General features: G+C 39.8%; 1 protein-coding gene across 1 annotated transcript in view; it reads left to right on the forward strand.

Annotated features, from left to right (window-relative positions):
- Positions 1–22189, forward strand: part of ERO1A (endoplasmic reticulum oxidoreductase 1 alpha) — a 60211-nt gene that overhangs the window by 14142 nt on the left and 23880 nt on the right. The window contains exons 3-7 of the mRNA XM_033188028.1: positions 1058–1141; positions 6099–6137; positions 14401–14477; positions 14571–14644; positions 20096–20216. Coding sequence (XP_033043919.1) covers positions 1058–1141; positions 6099–6137; positions 14401–14477; positions 14571–14644; positions 20096–20216 — 395 coding nt within the window. The remainder of the gene's footprint in view (positions 1–1057; positions 1142–6098; positions 6138–14400; positions 14478–14570; positions 14645–20095; positions 20217–22189) is intronic.

The raw sequence follows: 22189 nt of genomic DNA on the forward strand, positions 1-22189 counted from the left end.
TGATCTCTGCTCACTGCCAACTTCTACCTCTCGGGTTCAGGCAATTCTCCTACCTCAGCCTCCTGAGTAACTGGGATTACAGGCACCTGCCACCACACCCGGCTAATTTTTATATTTTTAGTGGAGATGGAGTTTTGCCATATTGGCCAGGCTGGTCTTGAACTCCTGACCTCAGGTGATCCATCTGCCTTGGCCTCCCAATGTGCTGGGATTACAGGCGTCAGCCATCATGCCCAACCCAATCTGTGTCCTTTTGTTTTTTAAGACAAAGTCTCGCTCTTGTTGTCTAGGCTGGAGTGTGGTGGTGCAACCTCGGCTCACCGCACCCTTCGCCTCCTGGTTTAAAGCGATTCTCCTGCCTCAGCCTCCCGGGTAGCTGGGATTACAGGCACCTGCCACCATGCCCGACTAATTTTTGTATTTTTAGTAGAGATGGGGTTTTTCCTCCTTGGCCAGGCTAGTCTCGACCTCCTGACCTCAGGTGATCCGCCCGCCTTGGCCTCCCAAAGTGCTGGGATTACAGCCATGAGCCACTGTGCCCTGCCCAGTCTGTGTCTTTCTAACCAAGTCTACCAATTTACTTATACTAGCTTCACATTTATGCAGTTGTTGGAAACTGGCAACAGAAGGTGGAAGAAATAATATGTTTGCAATTGATAACACGACCAAGTTATAGCACCATAATTTGTAACCATCAATTATAATTTTGAGGGCCGGGCGCGGTGGCTCACGCCTGTAATCCCAGCACTTTGGGAGGCCGAGGTGGGCGGATCACAAGGTCAGGAGATCGAGACCATGGTGAAACCCCGTCTCTACTAAAAATACAAAAAATTAGCCGGGCGCGGTGGCGGGCGCCTGTAGTCCCAGCTACTCAGGAGGCTGAGGCAGGAGAATGGCGGGAACCCGGGAGGCGGAGCTTGCAGTGAGCCGAGATCGCGCCACTGCACTCCAGCCTGGGCGACAGAGAAAGACTCCGTCTCAAAAAAAAAAAAAAAAAAAAAAATTATAATTTTGAGATTCTGATTTTTATAATTATTTTCCTATTACTATTTTACAGGTAAATCTGAAGAGACCATGTCCTTTCTGGAATGACATCAGCCAGTGTGGAAGAAGGGACTGTGCTGTCAAACCATGTCAATCTGTAAGAACCATGTATACATTTAAAAACTGTTACATGTTTTTTCATCCATTACAACTTTTTGTTTTGTTTTATTTATTTATTTTAAGATTTTTTATGAAAAAATAGAGATGAGGTTGCCCAGGTTGGTCTTGAACTTCTGGGCTCAAACAATCCATCTGCCTTAGCCTCCCAGAGTACTGGGATTAGAGGTGTGAGCCGCTATACTCGGCCCATTACAACTTTTTAAAGGGGGCCAATATAACTAAAATAATGGTGCAGTCCTTAGTTTAAATATAACATTCAATATTTATACGTTAAAAACCCAAACTTATAAAACCTATTTTGAATTACACTGCCTTCATAATAATATAATTAACATTTTGTGGTTAATATAGTCTTTTGACTTATTAGGGAGATTGATAATAGTTCTTTTGGCTTGATATTTGTTTTTCCTCTTACATCTTTTCTGAACCAAGTTATGTATATAGCATAATAAAATGAAATTAATCGAAGTATAAACAAAATTCCGTCCCCCCTTTTTTCGGGTGTATTTTTGCCTTGGATTTCCTGGGTATGAGTGGACAAAACACCTGGTTTTACTTAGGAATTTTCAGAGTTTTAACATTTGAAGTATCCTACTGTGAAAATAGAGTTTTAAAAATATTTTTGAATGACAATTTATTCCCTTTAAAAGTACATCTTTTTATTTTACTTTTAAAATAAAGTTGACATTTTCTTTTTTGAGATGGTGTCTCACCCAGTCGCCCAGGCTGGAGTGCAATGGCACCATCTCAGGTCACTGCAACCTCCGCCTCCTGGGTTCAAGCAATTCTCCTGCCCTAGCCTCCCAAGTAACTGGGATTACAGGTGTGCACCACCACCTCCAGCTAGTTTTTTGTATTTTTAGTAGAGACGGGGTTTCACCATGTTGGCCATGTTGGTCTCGAAAGTTGATCATTTTAGCAGTTTTTATGTGTACAGTTCAGTGGCATTAAGTATGTTCACATTGTTGTGTAACCATTGCTACCATCTATGTCTAGAACTTTTCATCTTCCCAAACTGAAACTGTAAACTGTTCCTATTAATAAGTCTTAATTTCTCCCTCCTCCCAGTCCTTGGCAACCACCATTTGGGTTTTCTTTCCAAATTTGACTATTCTGGTACTTCGCATTAGGGGAATCATACAATATTTGTCCTTTTTTGCATGGTTTATTTCACTTAGCATAGTGTTTCTAGCCTGATACATGTTTGTAGTATGTATCAGAATTTGATTCCTTTTTTTTTTTTTTTTTTTGTTTGCTCTAACTGTTGCCCAGGCTGGAGTGCAGTGGTGCGATCTCAGCTCACTGCAACCTCTGCCTCCCAGGTTCAAGTGATTCTCCTGCCTTAGCCTCCCGAGTAGCTGGGATTATAGGCATGCGCCACCATGACCAGCTAATTTTGTATTTTTAGTAGAGATGGGATTTCTCCATGTTGGTCAGGCTGGTCTCTAACTGGTGACCTCAGGTGATCTGCCCGCCTCGGCCTCCCAAAATGCTGGAATTACAGGTGTGAGCCACCATGCCCAGCTTTGATTCTTTTTTAAGGCTGAATAATATTCCACTGTATGCCTATACTATGTTTTGTTCATACATTCACCTGTTGATGGACTTTTGGGTTATTTCTACCTTTTTGCTATTGTGAATAATGCTGCTATGCACAAATATTTATTTGAATCCCTACTTTAGTTTTTTGGGGTATATACTTCCAAGTGGAATTGCTGGATCATGTGTTAGTTCCATTTGTTTTTTCTGAGGATCTGCCATGCTGTCTTCAACAGTGGCTGTACCGTTTTACATTCCTACCAGCAATGCACAAGAGTTCTAGTTTCTTCACATTATTGACAACACTTTTACTTTCTGTTCTTTTGGATAATGGTTATCCTAATAGATGTGAAGTGTTATTGTGGTTTCGGGTGGTTTAATTTTACATATGTAAATATTGTTATCCAGACTTATCTAGCATGTGGAATTAAGGCCAATGTCAAATACTATTTATGGGCATTTTACCATGAGAATGAGAAGCATGTTTTTTGTTACATTAATCCTCATATACACACAACTTATTGAAAATTAAAGGATTAATTTATGAAACACTTTGTTACTATTAAAGCATGAGCATATTATTAAAGTGATATTAACAATGTAAACATTTTGTATTCTAAGTTTTACGTTTGTAATTTAGTAATAGAAAAAATTAGTTGGGGAAATTTACCAGTATCCTAGTTATATGAATTAGTAAAAATGCTGAAATATGGTAGATGCTTAATAAAGACATTTAATTATACTTGTTCATTAGATGAGCTTTTTATTAATATTAGAAAATATAAATATTTTACAGTTATTGCAAAGTCAAATCTCATCTTGAGATAGCAGTTATTTCTGGTTATTATTGATGAGGTGTAGAGCTAGGGGATGCCATTTGGAAAAGAAGATTGGAGGGAGCAGAAACGCTGAAAATATTGTAGCATAAAATAATAGCTTATTGATTCCATCAGTTGACAGACTGATGAATGAGATGTATTTCATTGTAAATCCTAGAGAAGACAACCAATTTTAGCATTTGAGAAATGTTAAATATATATTTATTATTTGATTTGAATGTATAGAAATGCTATAAAAGAATCAGGTTAAAGTTATCAATTTGCACTGAAAAATTGAAGTCAGGATCTAGTTATTTTAAGCTTCTGCAGAGCTGGGAAGAACTGAAAGGCAGAATGCCTTTCATGCCAATACTTTTGTTTGTTTGTTTGTTTGTGTTTTTTGCTTGTTTTTGAGACAGGGTCTCGCTCTGTTGCCCAGGCTGGAGTGCAGTGGCGTGATCTCAGCTCACTGTACCCTCTGCCTGCTGAGCCTAAGCAATCCTTTCACCTCAGCCTCCCGAATACCTGGGACTACAGGTGGACTACAGGCACACATCACCATGCCCAGCTAATTTTTTGTACTTTTGGTAGAGACAAGGTTTCACTATGTTGCCCAGTGTGGTCTTTAGCTCCTGAACTCGGATGATATACCCGCCTTGGCATCCCAAAGTGCTGGGATTACTGGCATAAGCCACTGTACCTGGCGGCAATACGTGTTTTTTTTCTTGAACTGATGTTATGATGGAGAAAAGCTTTTTTCTTTAAAAGATCATTGGAAGGCCAGGCACGGTGGCTTACGCCTATAATCCCAACACTTTGGGAGGCCAAGACAGGCAAATCACTTGAGGTCAGGAGTTTGAGGTCAGCTTGGTCAACATGGTGAAACCCTGTCTCTACTAAAAATACAAAAATTAGCTGGACATAGCAGAGTGCTACTTGGGAGGCTGAGAAGCACAAGAATCGTTTGAACCTGGGAGGCAGAGGTTGCAGTGAGCCGAGATCTGCCACTGCACTCCAGCCTGGGCAACAGAGTGAGACCCTATCTCAAAAAAAAAAAAAAAAAAAAACATTGGAAGATATTTATCCATCTAAAAATATTCTTAGTTTGTAAATACAGATAATGTTAGCTTAGCAGAGAAGTGCCACGATTAGATCAGAGTTAGAATGCTAACTGGCAGTATTGGGGGGAGTGTGGAATAGAAGATGAGATGGGGAGAGTCTGGTAAAGTAACATAGATGTGTTAGTCCATTTTGCATTGCTATGAGGGAACACCTGAGACTGGGTAACTTATAAAGAAAAGGCCAGGCGCGGTGGCTCAAGCCTGTAATCCCAGCACTTTGGGAGGCCGAGACGGGCGGATCACGAGGTCAGGAGATCGAGACCATCCTGGCTAACACGGTGAAACCCCGTCTCTACTAAAAAAATACAAAAAATTAGCCGGGCGAGATGGCGGGCGCCTGTAGTCCCAGCTACTCGGGAGGCTGAGGCGAGAGAATGGCGTAAACCCGGGAGGCGGAGCTTGCAGTGAGCTGAGATCCGCCACTGCACTCCAGCCTGGGCGAGAGAGCGAGACTCCGTCTCAAAAAAAAAAAAAAAAAAGAAAAGAAAAGAGGTTAATTTGGCTCCCAGTTCTGCAGTGGGAAGAAGCATGGTGCCAGCATCTGCTTGGCTTCTGGTGAGGCCTAAAGCTTACAATCATGGCAGAAGGCAAAAAGGGAGCTGTCATATCACATGGCAAGAGAGAGCAAGAGAGAGCAGGGAGGTGCCAGGTACCAAGTGAACTAATAGATTAGTTCTAGATAGTAAAACTTATTACTTCTAGAAAATAGAGCTAATAGATTAATTCATTACCTCATAGATGGCACCATGCTGTTCATGAGGGATCTGTCTCTGTGACCCAAACCTCTGGGTTCCAAGAACCCAGAATGACTGGCCATCACAGAAAACAAAACAAAAAAAATTCTACTAAGGACCACTGGAGTAATATCAAAAGAACACAGGTATGAATATCAAGTTAGCACTCAGTGGATCTCCTAGTGGCCAAATATGGGACAATTTGAACATCAAAAGGAATAATGGCTAAATGACTATTTTTACATTTCCTTGCTGTAATATACATAATGTATGCTCTACCTAACTATTCTGTTAAAAAATCCAACTTCAAGGCCGGGCGTGGTGGCTCAAGCCTGTAATCCCAGCACTTTGGGAGGCCAAGATGGGCGGATCACGAGGTCAGGAGATCGAGACCATCCTGGCTAACATGGTGAAACCCCGTCTCTACTAGAAAATACAAAAAAACTAGCCGGGCGAGGTGGCGGGCGCCTGTAGTCCCAGCTGCTTGGGAGGCTGAGGCAGGAGAATGGTGTAAACCTGGGAGGCGGAGCTTGCAGTGAGCTGAGATCCGGCCACTGCACTCCAGCCTGGGCGACAGAGCGAAACTCCGTCTCAAAAAAAAAAAAAAAAATCCAACTTCGATAATTTGTTTTATGGATTTTTCTCATAAATCATAGAAATTTAAGATATGTTTTAAAAAGATAGAATAAATGCCATCTAAAAACATATTTTTTCTTTTTCAGGATGAGGTTCCTGATGGAATTAAATCTGCGAGCTACAAGGTATGTGTGTATACCTGTTGATGTGTCCAGTATCTTAATGAAAAACTTGAAAAACCTGCCTTGTACATACTATCCCATTTATCTGCTTCCAACGGTGAAACCCCTTGAGGAGTATTTATACTGAATAGCTCTCATTCTTTTTGTTTGTTTTTGTTAACCTTTTATTTTATTTATTTATTTATTTTGAGACGGAGTCTCGCTCTGTTACCCAGGCTGGAGTGCAGTGGCGTGATCTCAGCTCACTGCAGTCTCTACCTGCCAGGTTCACGCCATTCTCTTGCCTCAGCCTCCCGAGTAGCTGGGACTACAGGCGCCCACCACCGCACCTGGCTAATTTTTTATATTTTTAATAGAGGTGGGGTTTCACCGTGTTAGCCATGATGGTCTTGATCTCCTGACCTTGTGATTCACCCGCCTCGGCCTCCCAAAGTGCTGGGATTACAAGTGTGAGCCACCGCACCTGGCCAACATTTTATTTTTTGTGTATTTTATTTTATTTATTTTTTTGAGATGGAGTTTCACTCTGTCGCCCGGACTGGAATGCAATGGCGTGATCTCGGCTCACTGCAACCGCCGCCTCCTGGGTTCAAGCGATTCCCGTCTCACCCTCCAGAGTAGCTGGGATTACAGACACCTACCACCATGCCTGGCTAATTTTTGTGTTTTTAGTAGAGATGGAGTTTCAACATGTTGGCCAGGCTGGTCTCGGACTCCTGACCTCAGGTAATCTGCCCACTTTGGCCTCCCAAAGTGCTGGGATTACAGGTGCGAGCCACCGCGTCCAGCCTGTTTAACATTTTATTATGGAAAGTATCAAAGATAAAATAGAGGGAAAAAAATGTATCTGAAAGTCCATACTTTATTCAGATTTTGTTTTGTTTTGTTTTGTTTTGAGACAGAGTTTCGCTCTTGTTGCCCACAGTCTGCAGTGCAGTGGCACGATCTCGGCTCACCACAACCTCCGCCTCCCGGGTTCAGTGATTCCCCTGCCTCAGCCTCCCGAGTAGCTGGGATTACAGGCATGCGCCACCATGCCTGACTAATTTTGTGTTTTTAGTAGAGATGGGGTTTCTCCATGTTGGCCAAGTTGGTCTCAAACTCCTGACCTCAGGTGATCCGCCCACCTTGGCCTCCCAGAATGCTGGGATTACAGGTGTGAGCCACCATGCCTGGCCTAGATTCCACAATTGTAATAAACTCACTTTACCACATATCTGTTCATCTGTCCATCCTTGTAGCCATCCATTAGAACATCTTATTTTTTGGATGCATTTCAAAGTAAATTGCAGGCATCAGTATACCTCCTCCTAAATATGTCATTAACTAGATGGATCCACATAAGTAGAAGTATATCATTAACTAGAGTCCAATATTTGTTTATGTGTACTTTTGATAAAAGTTTTTTTTTTTTTTTTTTTTTTTTTTTTGAGACAGAGTCTCACTCTGTCACCCAGGCTGGAGTGCAGTGGCCTGATCTTGGCTCACTGCAAGCTCCGCCTCCCAGGTTCATGCCATTCTCCTGTCTCAGCCTCCCAAGTAGCTGGGACTACAGGTGCCTGCCACCACGCCTGGCTAATTTTTTGTATTTTTAGTAGAGACAGGGTTTCACTGTTAGCCAGGATGGTCTTGATCTCCTGACCTCGTGATCCGCCCGCCTCGGCCTCCCAAAGTGCTGGGATTACAGGCGTGAGCCACTGTGCCCGGCCTGATAAAAGTATTACCATACAATGAAATGTGCAAATCTTAAGTGTGCATTTGCTGAATGTTGACAAATGCATATACCTGTGTAACCTAGGGTTCTATTAAGATATAGAATGTTAGCATTATTCTACAAAGTTTCCTCATACCTATTCCATTCAAACCACACTCCTCCTTCAGAGGTAACCACTGTTTTGAACATTTTCCATCGTAGATTCTAAACTAATTTTGCCCATTTTTAATTCCATGTTTTCTTACACACACACAGAGTCAAAGAATGAAGTCATAGCTTTTGACCTGGTTCCAGTGCAGAAGAACTTTGCACATAGTTGAATGGTGTCATTATCAACTGTTTCATTTCATTTAACAAATTGCTTGAGGCTGGGCACATGGTGACTTATGCCTGTAATCCCAGTGCTTTTTGGAGGCCACCATGTGAGGACTGCATGAGGCCTGGAGTTGAAGACCAGTCTGGGTAACATAGCGAGACCCCATCTCTACAAATAAAAACTAAAAAAAAATTAACCAAGTGTGATGATGCCTGCCCACAATCCTAGCTACTCAGAAGGCTGAGACCAGGAGGAAGCTGAGCCTAAATGTCCAGGTTACAGTGACCTATGATTTTGTCACTGTACACCAGCTTGGGAGACAGAGAAAAAAAAAATTGTTCGATTTATTTCATTTAATCAGTGGACTGAAAGTAAAACTTTTGGAAGTTCATTCTGTTGAAGGAAAACATTATCACTATTATGAATGCTAGCATAAATTCAGTTACAGCTCAAAATTGAAGATAAAATATTTTGTGGTAGTACACATATAAATTTTGATAAAAGCAATGTTCTGGGTAAAAACCAATGTCCTTAATAAATCAAGAAATCTATGAAACAGAAATGCATTTATAATAAAAATATACAAATAATTCATAATTGTGTCCACACAAGCCAGTTAAGATAGGAGCGGTGATAAGCTGAGTGTGTGGCACATAGCTGTGGTCCTAGTTGCTCAGGAGGCTGAGGTGGGAGGGTTGCTTGAGTCCTGGAGGTAGAGGTTGCAATGAGCTGAGATTGTGCCACTGCACTTAAGCCTGGGTAACAGAACCAGATCCTGTCTCAGAAAAAAAAAAAAAAGAAAAAAAAAAGGAGTAATTGTCAAAGTTAGTATATGATTTGTATACATACGAAGTTATGATTGTGAAATTTTTGAGATTAAGCTGATGCTGAAAAAATTTACTTTGGTATGGTTTTAGTATGATAGTACTTACTTTGCTGTCCATTATCAATCAGATTTTATAAATGTTTTGAGGCTTCGAGGAACTACTTTGTAAAACAACTCAAGAGCTTCTCAGTAGTGTTGATCAGTTTTTAATAAATGCACCCCTCTAAGTTTTTATTGCAATTTGTTCTAAATCAGTGAAAAATTAGTATCAATGAATGGAATGCATAAAGAAGAAACAAAGTTTAGCTGTTAAGGTTTAACAAATTGCAATTATGACAAAGTGGCTGGATGTGGTGGCTCATGCCTGTAATCCCAGCACTTTTGGAGGCCGAGGCAGAAAGACTGCTTGAGACCAGGAGTTCAAGACCAGCCTGGGCAACATGGTGAAACCCTGTATCTAGAAAAAATTTCGAAAATTAGCCATGCATGGTGGTGTGCACCTGTAGTCCTAGCTACTCAGGAAACCGAGAGGGGAAGATTGCTTGAACCTGGGAGGTTGAGGCTGGAGTGAGCTATGGTCATGCCATTGCACTCCAGTCTGAGCGACAGAGCAAGACCCTTTCTCAAAGAAAAAAAAATCATTATGACAAAGCTTGTAAACAAAGGCCTTTAAATTTATTCCTACAAAAACTAGAGAGAAATCAAACACATTAAATGAGGAAAGTCCAAATGGTGTTTAATATGATTCAGAAATTGTGTTCTGAAATGTTATAAATGTGTTTGGGAGTATCTCCATTTGTGGCAAGAATATCCTCTTGATAGAACTCTGCTTTGAATTGGATATGTTTATATTCTGACCTGAGATGTAATGAAATTGAGGATTACAATATCGTTGTATCTAAGTTTGACCAAACTTTTTTTATTTTGTTTTGTTTTGTTTTGTTTTTTGGTCAGAGACAGGGTCTGTCTCTGTTGCCCAGGCTGGCATGCAGTGGTAAGATGATAGTTCACTGTAACCTGGAACTCCTGGGCTCAGGCAATCCTGCCACCTCACCTCCTGAGTATCTGGTACTATAGGCACATGCCACCATGCCCAGCTAATTAAAAATTTGTTTTGTAGTGATGGGGTCTTGCCGTGTTTCCCAGGCTGGTCTTTAACTCCTGGCCTCAAGCAATCTTTCCACTTTGGCCTCCCAAAGTGCTGGGATTTCAGGCATGAGCCACCACACCTGCGCTTTAAATTTCTCAAAACATTTAAAATAATCAAAAAATAGAGACAACTTATTTGATGTTTTGTCTTAAAATATTTATTGAAGATATGTACTTTAGGGGCAAAAGAATGGAACTTGTGAAAATATTTGGGTTAAAATACTTCCACATATTTACCTAAAGAGAGAATGTTTTTTCTTTTTTTTATTTTACTTTGAGAATGTTTTCTCAATTAAAAAATTATATCTCAGCCAGGCGCGGTGGCTCACGCCTGTAATCCCAGCACTTTGGGAGGCAGAGGCGGGTGGATTACGAGGTCAGGAGTTAGAGACCAGCCTGACCAGCATGGTGAAACCCCATCTCTACTAAAAATACAAAAAATTAGCTGGGCATGGTGGCAGGCGCCTGTAATCCCAGCTGCTTGGGAGGCTGAGGCAGGAATCACTTGAACCTGGGAGGAGGAGGTTGCAGTGAGCTGAGACTGTGCCACCGCACTCCAGCCCAGGCAATGGAGTGAGACTCTGTCTCAAAAAAAAAAAAAAGAAATTATATCTCACTTTGGGAGGCTGTGGTAGGAGGACTGCTTGAGCCCAGGAGCTTGAGACCCCAGGCTAGGTAACATAGCACAACTCTGTCTCTAAGAAAAATGAAAAATTAGCCAGATGTGGTGGCGTGTGCCTGTAGTCCTAGCTACTTGGGAGGCTGAGGCAGGAGGACTGCTTGAGCCCAGGAGTTGGAGGTTGCAGTGAATCATAATTGTGCCCCTGCACTCCAGCTTGAAAGACAGAGTGAGACCCTGTTTCAAAAAACCAAAGCAAAAAAATTATATCTGCCGAGAAGGAAAAAAGTTGTATCTGTAGAAGGCATCGATAATTTCAAATTGATCAACCATAAAATGTAACTTTACAAAATGTTTGTAAATTGATCAACTGTAAAATGTAACTTTGAAGAAGGTTATGGGCAGTTTTTTTTTTTTTTGTTTTTTTTTTGGGACAGTCTTGCTCTGTCTCCCTGGCTGGAGTGCAGTGTCGGCTCACTGCAACCTCCGCCTCCTGGGTTCTAAGCGATTCTCCTGCCTCCGCCTCCAGAGTAGCTGGGATTACAGGTGCATGCCACCACGCCTAATTCTGTATTTTTAGTAGAGACAGGGTTTCACCATGTTGGCCAGCCTGGTCTCAAACTCCTGACCTCAGGTGATCCACCTGCCATGGCCTCCCACAGTGCCAGGATTACAGGCATGAGCCACCGTGCCTGGCCTGATTATGGGCAATTTTATGAAAAATTAAAAGTAATAAGAACATATTAGAAAAAAGTATGTTCTTCAGAAAAATGCTAATGACATACTATTAGATGTGACTAAGAAGCTGATTAAATTATTAAGCAGCAACTAAGAATGGTTATTTTGTTCAGTTTATTTTTAAATATTTGGATAATTGCAATAGTAAGATTTTAAAATTTTTGTTTTAATATACTTAGGTATATGTTATTTTTTAAACAAATTTTGTTCATTTTTGGTAGGTCTTTTTAACCTTTTTTTTTTTTTTTGAGATGGACTCTTTCTCTGCCGCCCAGGCTGGAGTGCAGTGGCGTGATCTCAGCTCACTCCAACCTCCACCTCCTGGGTTCAAGCGATTCTCCTGCCTTAGCCTTCTGAGTAGCTGGGACTACCGGTGCATGCCACCATGCCCAGCCAATTTTTTTTTTGTATTTTTAGTAGAGATGGGGTTTCACCGTGTTAGCCAGGATGGTCTCGATCTCCTGACCTTGTGATCCACCCGCCTCGGCCTCCCAAAGTATTGGGATTACAGGTGTGAGCCATCGCGCCCAGCCAGTATTTTTAACTTTTTGTTTTGATATAATTGCCAACTCACAGAAAAGTTGCAACATTAATATAAAGACATTTTGTACACTCTGCAGATTCACTACATTTTTATATTTTGCCACATTTATTTTTTGTTTTATGTTTATATGTATATATATATCTGTACACGCATACACACACACACATATATATATTTATTTGAGATAAAGTCTCGCTGTGTTGCCTAGGTCGTTCTTGAACTCTTGGACTCAAGCAATCTTGCCACCTCAGCCTCCCAAAGTGTTGGGATTACAGGTGTGAGCCACCGTGCCTGGCCACATTTGTTTTACCGTACTTATTGTGTGCATATATGGACATACAAAAAGCATGATAAAATAAATGGACATTTGTATGTGTGTATTATATATATAAAATACACATTTTTGTGTATATATACGCATGTATTTTTGCATATGTACACATTTTTGTGTGTATATATACACACAAAAGTATATATACATACTTTATAATATCTAACACTATATATGTGATATATATTTTATGTGTACTATATAATATGTCATGTATTTTTATATATAATATATATAATTTTCTGAGCCATTTGATTATAGGTTGAACATATATCCCTTTGTCCTTTAATACTTAATTATATATGAAATAATTTTATTTTCAAAGATAGTTTTTGAAGCAGGCTGTCTTATGGTGTCTTACATGTTTATACCAATATAATGAAACTTAAGTTGTCACTCAATAAATAAATATTTCAAAAAACTATATCATTTTAGTTATTTTAGGGTTCATTTATTTTAGTGTCCTTGTCTGGAAAGTGGTTTGTATAGTTGTCCTAACAATAAGACCAAAATAGACACTCAATAAATATTTGTTGAGTGATTGAATTCGTGGCCTCCCAGTGTTGTCCTTTACCTGTATGATGAACTGGTGTGTTATGAAATCCCATAAACCAACTTGCTTACCTTATGCCATGTGCAGGCCTAGTAGAATATATATGTAAAGTGAGTTGGACATTGAGAGGAAATATGATTGTTAATATAGTTTAGAAACCTAAAAATGTTGGAATTTTTTTTTTTTTTTTGAAGTGGAGTCTCGCTCTGTAACCCAGGCTGGAGTGCAGTGGCCTGGTCTGGGCTCACGGCAACCTCCGCCTCCCAGGTTCAAGCGATTCTCCTGCCTCAGTCTCCTGAGTAGCTGGGATTACAGGAGTGTGCTACCATGCTCGGCTAATTTTTTTTGCATTTTTAGTAGAGACGGGGTTTCACCATGTTGGTCAGGTTAGTCTCAAACTCCTCACCTTGTGATCCCCACCTCGGCCTCCCAAAGTGCTGAGATTACAGAATATTTTTTCTATGACTTGGTAGGTTCCCAGGCATTCTTAGCATCATGGCATGGGATGAACTTTAGACACACGTGATTTGGTCCAACTGCACACTTACGTCATTAGAAAAGTAGTACAGTGCCTGTTGACCACTTATCACATGACTTCCTTAAAACCTTGAAGATTTATTCGTGGGCAGTTTAGTAATGAGTTATCAGAACTATATTCTTTATTTTGTGAACATAATAGTAAGTTGTGTTCCCCCAAAAAAACAAGAGGCAAAGCGTTTTATTTTTGTTTTTTGAGACAGAGTCTCACTCTGTCTCCCAGGCTGGAGTGCAGTGGCACCATCTCGGCTCGCTGCAAGCTCCACCTCCTGAGTTCACGCCATTCTCCTGCCTCAGCCTCCTGAGTAGCTGGGACTACAGATGCCCACCGTCATGCCTGGCTAATATTTTGTAGTTTTAGTAGAGACAGGGTTTCATTGTGCTAGCCAGGATGGTCTCGATCTCCTGACCTTATGATTCACCCGCCTTGGCCTCCCAAAGTGCTGGGATTACAGGTGTGAGCCACTGCGCCCAGCCAAAGCATTTTATTTTTTAGTTTCAGGAGGAACATGAAAACTTATTTTTTTTTAAAGTTTTGAAGCCAAGATGAAGGTGCCAGCTATAAAAAGAGCCTCAGAGGCTGGGCGCGGTGGGTAATCCCAGCACTTTGCAAGGCCGAGGTGGGTGGATTGCCTGAGGTCAGGAGTTCGAGACCAGCCTGGCCAACATGGTGAAACCCCGTTTCTACTGAAAATACAAAAATTAGCTGGGTGTGGTGCCTGTAGTCCCAGCTATTCCGGACGCTGAGGCAGGAGAATCGCTTGAACCCAGGGGGTGGAGGTGGTAGTGAGCCGGAATCACACTATTGCACTCCAACCCTCTAGCTCAAAAATAAATCAATAAATAAAATCAAAAAAGAGCTTCAGATAACTTCTAAATTTTAAAAAAGTTCTAAAGATACAATAAGTTATAGTCTATTTATTCCCTTTTTCACTTTAGTATTCTGAAGAAGCCAATAATCTCATTGAAGAATGTGAACAAGCTGAACGACTTGGAGCAGTGGATGAATCTCTGAGGTTTGATTTTATTTTTCAGTAGTATTTCATGTTTCTTTATGTTACATATTAACTTATAAAATAGTAATGTTATTTTTTTTTCTTTGTTTGAAGTGAGGAAACACAGAAGGCTGTTCTTCAGTGGACCAAGCATGATGATTCTTCAGATAACTTCTGTGAAGCTGATGGTATAATATTTTTGATAGTATGCATTATGTTTAAAATTATACCTAAGAAATTTTTTTAAAAAAATTATTTTAATCTGGGCATGGTGGTGTGTGCCTGTAGTCCCAGCTTTTCTGGAGGCTGAGGCAGGAGAATCACTGGAGCCCAGGTGTTTGAATCCAGACTGGGCAACATAGTAAGACCCCATCTCAGAAAAATGTTATTAAAGAAAAAAACTCATTAACAGTTTGGTGGTTCTTCAAAAACCTAAACGTAGAATTACCATATGACATAACAGTTCCTTTCCTAGGTATATACTCAAAAAAATTAAAGACAGGGACTCAAACAGATAGCAAAGCAATAATGTTCATTGTAGCCAAAAGGTCTTAACAAGCCCATTGTCCAGCACTGTTTGAGTGGATAAACAAAATGTGGTATATAAAACACACAGTGGAATACCATTCAACTAGAAAAAGGAATGAAGCTCTGATATATAGTACAACATGGATGGACCTTGACAACATGCTGAGTGAAATAGATCAGGTACCAGAGGGCAAGTATTAAATGATTTCACTTATATGAAATGTCAACAATAGGCAAATTCATAGAGACAGAAAGTAGATTAAAGATTGTCAGAGTTTGGGGTGGGTAGGTGTTATTGCTAAATGGTTACAGAGTTTCTGTTTGAGGTGCTGGAAAAGTTTTGGTGACAGATAGTGGTGATAATGAACCCCGCTGAATTGTATACTTAAATGTGGTTAATGTAAATTTTATTATGTCTATTTTACCACAGTTTAAAAAAACTCAGTTTCTAGAAAAAATTTACCTCTTAATTGTTGCAGTTCTTTGTAGCTAGTAGTTTATAAAATTTTGTATATACATTTTGCATAAATAGCTAAAATGTAGGGATTACAAAAACCTCCTTCAGTTATATTGCTGTTGGTTTGTTATGTATTTTCCTTAATGATGGTCCATGTTGCTTTTGGAGAAGACAATATTGAACCATTGGTCGAGTTTGCGATGTCTAAAGTTAAGCCAGAGTGCTGGTGCTGTTAAAATCTAGGAGTTAAAACTCTGATCATGGCACGGTGGTTCATGCATATAATGCCACCTACTCAGGAGGATGAGGCAGGAGAATCGCTGGAACCCAGGAGGCAGAGGTTGCAGTGAGCTGAGATTGCGTGCACTCCAGCCGGGCGACAGAGCAAGACTCTGTCTCAAGAAACAAACAAACAATAAAAACCTCTGATTAAGATGTATGGATTTTCCAATTCTTCCTTTTTGTACTATTTCCTTTTTCTAAGTTGAATTGTTAGCCTCTTAATTTGCTAAAAAAAAAAATCAAATTGAGTTTTGGTATTCTTCTGTGGCTCTTTTCTAGTGGACTAATGATCTTTCCAAAATTAGTGAAAACAGGCCTGGCTTGGTGGCTCATGCCTATAATCCCAGCACTTTGTGAGGCCAAGGAGGGAAGATTGCTGAGCCTAGCCTGGGCACCACGGCAAAACTCTGTCTCTACAAATAATACAAAAATTAACCAGGCCTGGTGGCATGTGCCAGTAGTCCCAGCTACTCGAGGGGGGTGGGAGTATTGCTTAAGCCAGGGAGGTTGAGGCTGGAGTGAGCCCTGATTGCATCACTCCAAGCCTAAGACAGTGAGACCCTTTCCCAAAACAACCACAACAAATTAGTGAAAACAGAGATATAAATTCTTTTAATTATAAACAAAAGATGAAGCCTACAATCTCCATAAAAGAGAAAGTATTTTTAATTTTGTGGCTTCTTTTTGGGGAAAATTGCTTTCCTTAATGGAAACTGTAGCCATGTTTTGGTATATACTTAGTTATAATTCCTTATTTCCAATTCTAAAATCTGAAAACTCTGAAAATTGAACATTTCTCCCCCTGCATTTAGCACAGGCTCATTTAGTGTGAGTATTCATATGTTTCACTGTAGAAATATTTATGTATTTGAATAGATTGCTGTCCCAGGTCCAGCTGGAGTAATATGCAATAGATGTTGCGTGTACTGTATTACCTTTGTAAAATCTGGAAAGTTCTCCATTCCAGCCGAGACGCGCATGGTCCTAGGCATGTTGTATAAGGGGTATAGACCTGTATCAAGATTTGGTCTAGTAAAGGAAGGGGATAAGATGTTCTCCCAACTACCTTATTTTGCCATCTTTTCTACAAGGAATTTTTTTTTTTTACCTTAAATATTGTTGTGAGATAAAACTAAATTTATAGTATGCAGGTATAATTTTTTTTAGTCCTCCAATGTTAGAAAAAGGATGGTAATATTTTAACCTTCATTAACAAAGTATCCTTTTGTGAACACAGTGTGCAGCACCAAGTGAGAATCAATGATTCATTTCTTATATAGTGGAGTTTGGTGAATCACTTACCCATTTGTATTAGTTTCTTGTGTTTAAAAAAGCTGAATATTTTAAAGAAAGACAGCTTTAGCAGGACTAAATAATGGATGTAAATGATATGTGAAATATAGAAGGTATTTTTAAAATCCTAATTGGAAATTTAAGCTTTTGTCAAAAACAGGTTCTATTCAGTGATAGAAAACAGCACATCATATAGGTTTTTGCACAACACACGTTTTCTGCTTCTAGGGCTGGATATTGGCATCTTCCTATAAGGGCCAAATGGGCTCTTAAATGTCTTTTCTTAGATTTTACAAAACATGTTTCACTAGTTTTCTATGAAAAAATTCATGTTCTATTTAGTGATAGGAACCAACCATCATAAAAATTCTTGGCACAAATATAATTATAGTAATATTTAATATAATTATAGTAATTTAAATATAATTATATAATTATAATAATAATATTTATAGTATAATTATAAGATTTGTAACATAATTATAATATTACATTAATATAGTAATATTTTTTATAAGCTTGAAGAATAAAGTATTTATAGTAAGTAAAATTATGAGGCAACAAATGTTTTTCTCTAAGTAGAATATTTAAACATTTAATCATTTCTTGGTGGTTTTCTTAAAGTACTGGATACTGACCATTGTTTATATATTTTATTTTATTTTATTTTATTTTATTATTTTTTTTTTTTGAGACGGAGTCTCGCTCTCTCGCCCAGGCTGGAGTGCAGTGGCCGGATCTCAGCTCACTGCAAGCTCCGCCTCCCGGGTTTACGCCATTCTCCTGCCTCAGCCTCCCGAGTAGCTGGGACTACAGGCGCCCGCCATCTCGCCCGGCTAGTTTTTTGTATTTTTTAGTAGAGACGGGGTTTCACTGTGTTAGCCAGGATGGTCTCGATCTCCTGACCTCGTGATCCGCCCATCTCGGCCTCCCAAAGTGCTGGGATTACAGGCTTGAGCCACCGCGCCCGGCCTATATATTTTATTTTATTTTATTTCATTTTTATTTTTATTTTTTTTGAGTCAGAGTTCCACTCTTGTTGCCCAGGCTGGAGTGCAGTGGCGTGATCTCAGCTCACTGTAACCTGTCTCCTGAGTTCAAGCGATTCCCCTGCCTCAGCCTCCCGAGTAACTGGGATTACAGGCATGCACCACCTTGCCCGGCTAATTTTGTATTTTTAATAGAGATGGGGTTTCTCCATGTTGGTCAGGCTGGTCTCGAACTCCCAACTTCATGTGATCGCCCGCCTTGGTCTCCCAAAGTTCTGGGATTACAGGCGTGAGCCACTGCGTCCGGCCTGCTGTTGATATATTTTAAACATCAGGGTTTAAAAAATGAATTTATTATAATTAATATATGGCAGTTACCTTTAGTATTAATTGAAATGAACAGTTATCCATTCCTGAACTAGATGATTCCATGCTAATTTTTTAAGTCCTTATGTTTTGTTTTTCTAGTTATTTTAATTGCCATTTCTGCATTGAACTCTGCTGTTTTAAGATGCCATCATTGTACTGCTTCTAGAAGCAACTTTCCTCCTAATTTATTCTTCTAATATACTGTGAATTGGAGTAAAAAATAACCAAGTTTAGGGTTTTTTTTTGTTTTTATATTTGTTTTTTAATAATAAAAATAGGTATAGTTGAGAGCTTGATGGACTCTCCTGTAAGCACTTTTGTGCTCATATTTTTGTCATTGACTTTGGTTGCATTGAGACCATTTTTGTCCACTTTTTCATTCTTTGTTTCATTCTTTGTTGGCTTATACTGTTAAGCTTTATATATGAATAAAGTATTATTATAGTACCAAATAATTTCCGAAAGCCACTGGAGCACTATGGCCCATCTTTTTTTGAGACGCGATCTCACTGTTGCCCAGGCTGGAGTGCCGTGGTGCAATCACAGCTCACTGCGGCCTGGACCTCCTGGGCTCAAGTGACTCTCCCACCTCAGCCTCCTGAGTAGCTGGGACCACAGGCACGTGCCATGGTGCCTGGCTAATATTTTTATTGATGCCTGGTGTTTCACCAGGTTGCCTGTGAATTTTAGAATCACTCCTGGGCTCAAGCGGTCTGCCCCCAGGCCTCCCAAAATGCTGGGATTACAGGCATGAACCATTGCGCCCACCCTGGGATCATCTTTTTTGTTTTGAGGTTATAACACATTATAAATGATAAATAAGTAACAGGGTCTGGATTCTAGCCTGGATGTTCTGGCTCCAGAGCCTGTGCTCTAACTGTTCTGTGATGTTGGATGTTTAGGTTGCTTCCAGTTTTCCCTTTTATAAATAATGTTGACACAGAATCATGCTGCATTGTAACTTTTGCTTTTGGCCAGATTGGTAGCAGATCCTGCTGGTGGTCATCTAAGAAGAAAGTATTTGGTTACAAGCAGTGTATAATACTAACACTCCTTCATTTACTGTAGTTATTGATGAACTGCTGTGGTTAATGTGGAGGGAAATGTATGTTATATTCTTTGTCTGGATAGCTTATGAGAATTGAATTACCGTGTTTCTTTGATTCTAAAATTCACATATTCCTATTTTTACAGTTCATAAATCATAATGTTTTTGTAGCCAGTATGTACAATTAATGTGGCAGTGTGTGTTTCTCTCTTTTCCGTCATTCCTTTTTTTTTTTTTTGAGATGGAGTCTCACTCTGTCACCCAAGCTGTAGTGCAGTGGTTCAATCTTGGCTCATTGCAACCTCTGCCTCCCGGGTTCAAGCGATTCTCCTGTCGCAGCCTCCCAAGTAGCTGGGACTACAGGCATGCACCACCACGCCTGGCTAATTTTTGTATGTTTAGTAGAGACAGAGTTTCACCATGTTGGTCAGGCAGGCCTTGAACTCCTGACCTCAAGTGATCCGCCCACCTTGGCCTCCCAAAGTGCTGGGATTACAGGTGTGAGGCACCACACCCAGCCGCCTTCCTTTCTTTCTCCTGAAAAGTTGTTTTAAAATTGCTGACACATTGTTAAATTTGTGGTGTGTTAGAATCAATGGAATACAGTCTTGTGTACTAGCTTTTTAAGGTAACTGAGGATAAAAAAGATTTAATAAGACATTTTATTTTACAGACATTCAGTCCCCTGATGCTGAATATGTAGATTTACTTCTTAATCCTGAGCGCTACACTGGTTACAAGGGACCAGATGCTTGGAAAATATGGAATGTCATCTATGAAGAAAACTGTTTTAAGTATGTGTCATTTTCATTTAGAAAAAGTCATGTAAGATGTGGTGATTTCTCTTTATAAACAATCATAATGATTTAAAATTAAAAATAAAATTCACTTTGTTAAAAGATGTATTTGTACAAAGAAACATGACTATTAATTAATCCAGTTTCCTTCTGGGGAAATGAGTTTCCACAAATTTTTCCTTTTTTTTTTTTTTTTAAAGAGTTAGAGGCGTATTAGACCTTTATGGGAGTATTGTAGGCCCTTCGCAAATGTTCCTTGAGTAGATGATAGGATTTCATTTTATAGATGAGGTAACCTAGAGCTGGAGAAGTTTACTTCATTTCCCAAGATCACATGGTGGCAGTGTCGAGAAAAGAATATATGACTCTTAATTCTCTTTTTGGTGCTCTCCACACCCCTTTCTGTGACTTTAGTTATTTTACAGTTAAATTGATTTCACAGAACAATTATAATAGATTTCATTTTTGAGCACTCACTGTATTCTATGCATTGTGGTAAGCATGTTATATACGTTTTCTCCTTTAGTCCTTGCAGTAACCCTGTGTTGCAGTCATCACTGTTTTATAGACAGAAACTGAGACTTAGAGAGGTTATATGATTTGTTTGGTGTCAAAGATCTGGTAAGTGAAAGAGCCCACTTTGTACTGGTAACCATTAGGCTGGGGGCAGTTGCTGATCACCAGGTGTCTGAGAAATGCTTCAGGTTACTCACATGTAAGCCTCGAGGCTCTGAACTTTGTACTTACTGGATTTTGGGAACAATGTATGCGCAAGCACGTCATGCTGTCTTAGAGATGGAGAGAGTTCTGGGAAAGTCTTTGGAGTTCCCAAATATGGGGATAATATTGTATATTTCACTTTTTATAAGTCAAATATAAGTATGAGATCAGTAATTATGTTTACACCAATAAAATGTCAGACTGGGGTTTTTTTTTTTTTTTTTTTTTTTTGACTTGAAGAATTTCTCCAGTTTGGAAAGGAGTTTTTATTACTTATTTCTGCCGTGTGTTTTATTTAAATTATCTTGACTATTATTAGAAATATTTGGTTACTGACTTAAAGATTTACTTTAAAGGTTTTTTTGTTGTTGTTGTTGTTGTTTTGAGATGGAGTCTCACTCTGTCACCCAGATTGGAGTGCAGTGATGTCATCTCTGCTCACCGCAACCTCCGCCTCCCAGGTTCAAGTGATTCTCCTGCCTCAGCCTCCTGAGTAGCTGGGACTAAAGGCACGCACCACCACACCAGGCTCATTTTTGTATTTTTAGTGGAGACAGGGTTTCACCATGTTGACCTGGGTGTTCTTGAACCCCTGACCTCAGGTGATGCACCCACCTCAGCCTCCAAAGTGCTGGGATTACAGGTGTGAGCCACCATGCCTGGCACTGTTGTTGTTATTTTTAATGTGAATTAAGAATCCACGAAGCATTTGTTAGATTTGTATTAGTTTTGTAGTCATTTTCTTACTAATTTGTATCCTGATTCCCATAATTTCTAACAATATAAAAAATGTATAAGGGGCTAAGTTAATTATATTGTGTATTTTAAAATATAGGTTACATATTCTGTTCTCAAAATGTCTCCAGTTGTGCAAATTTTTAAAATAGATGTTAAAACAATCCCTATAGTTTACTCTTTTTTTTTTTTTTTTGAGACGGGGTCTCGCTCTGTCACCCGGGCTGGAGTGCAGTGGCCGGATCTCAGCTCACTGCAAGCTCCGCCTCCCGGGTTTACGCCATTCTCCTGCCTCAGCCTCCTGAGTAGCTGGGACTACAGGTGCCCACCACCTCGCCCGGCTAGTGTTTTGTATTTTTTAGTAGAGATGGGGTTTCACCGTGTTAGCCAGGATGGTCTCGATCTCCTGACCTCGTGATCCGCCCGTCTCGGCCTCCCAAAGTGCTGGGATTACAGACTTGAGCCACCGCGCCCGGCCTATAGTTTACTCTTAATACTAATGCATATTTATTTTG

This window comes from Trachypithecus francoisi, unplaced genomic scaffold (genome assembly GCF_009764315.1).
Source record: "Trachypithecus francoisi isolate TF-2019V2 unplaced genomic scaffold, Tfra_2.0 Lachesis_group3, whole genome shotgun sequence".
NCBI classification, from domain to species: Eukaryota; Metazoa; Chordata; class Mammalia; order Primates; family Cercopithecidae; genus Trachypithecus; species Trachypithecus francoisi.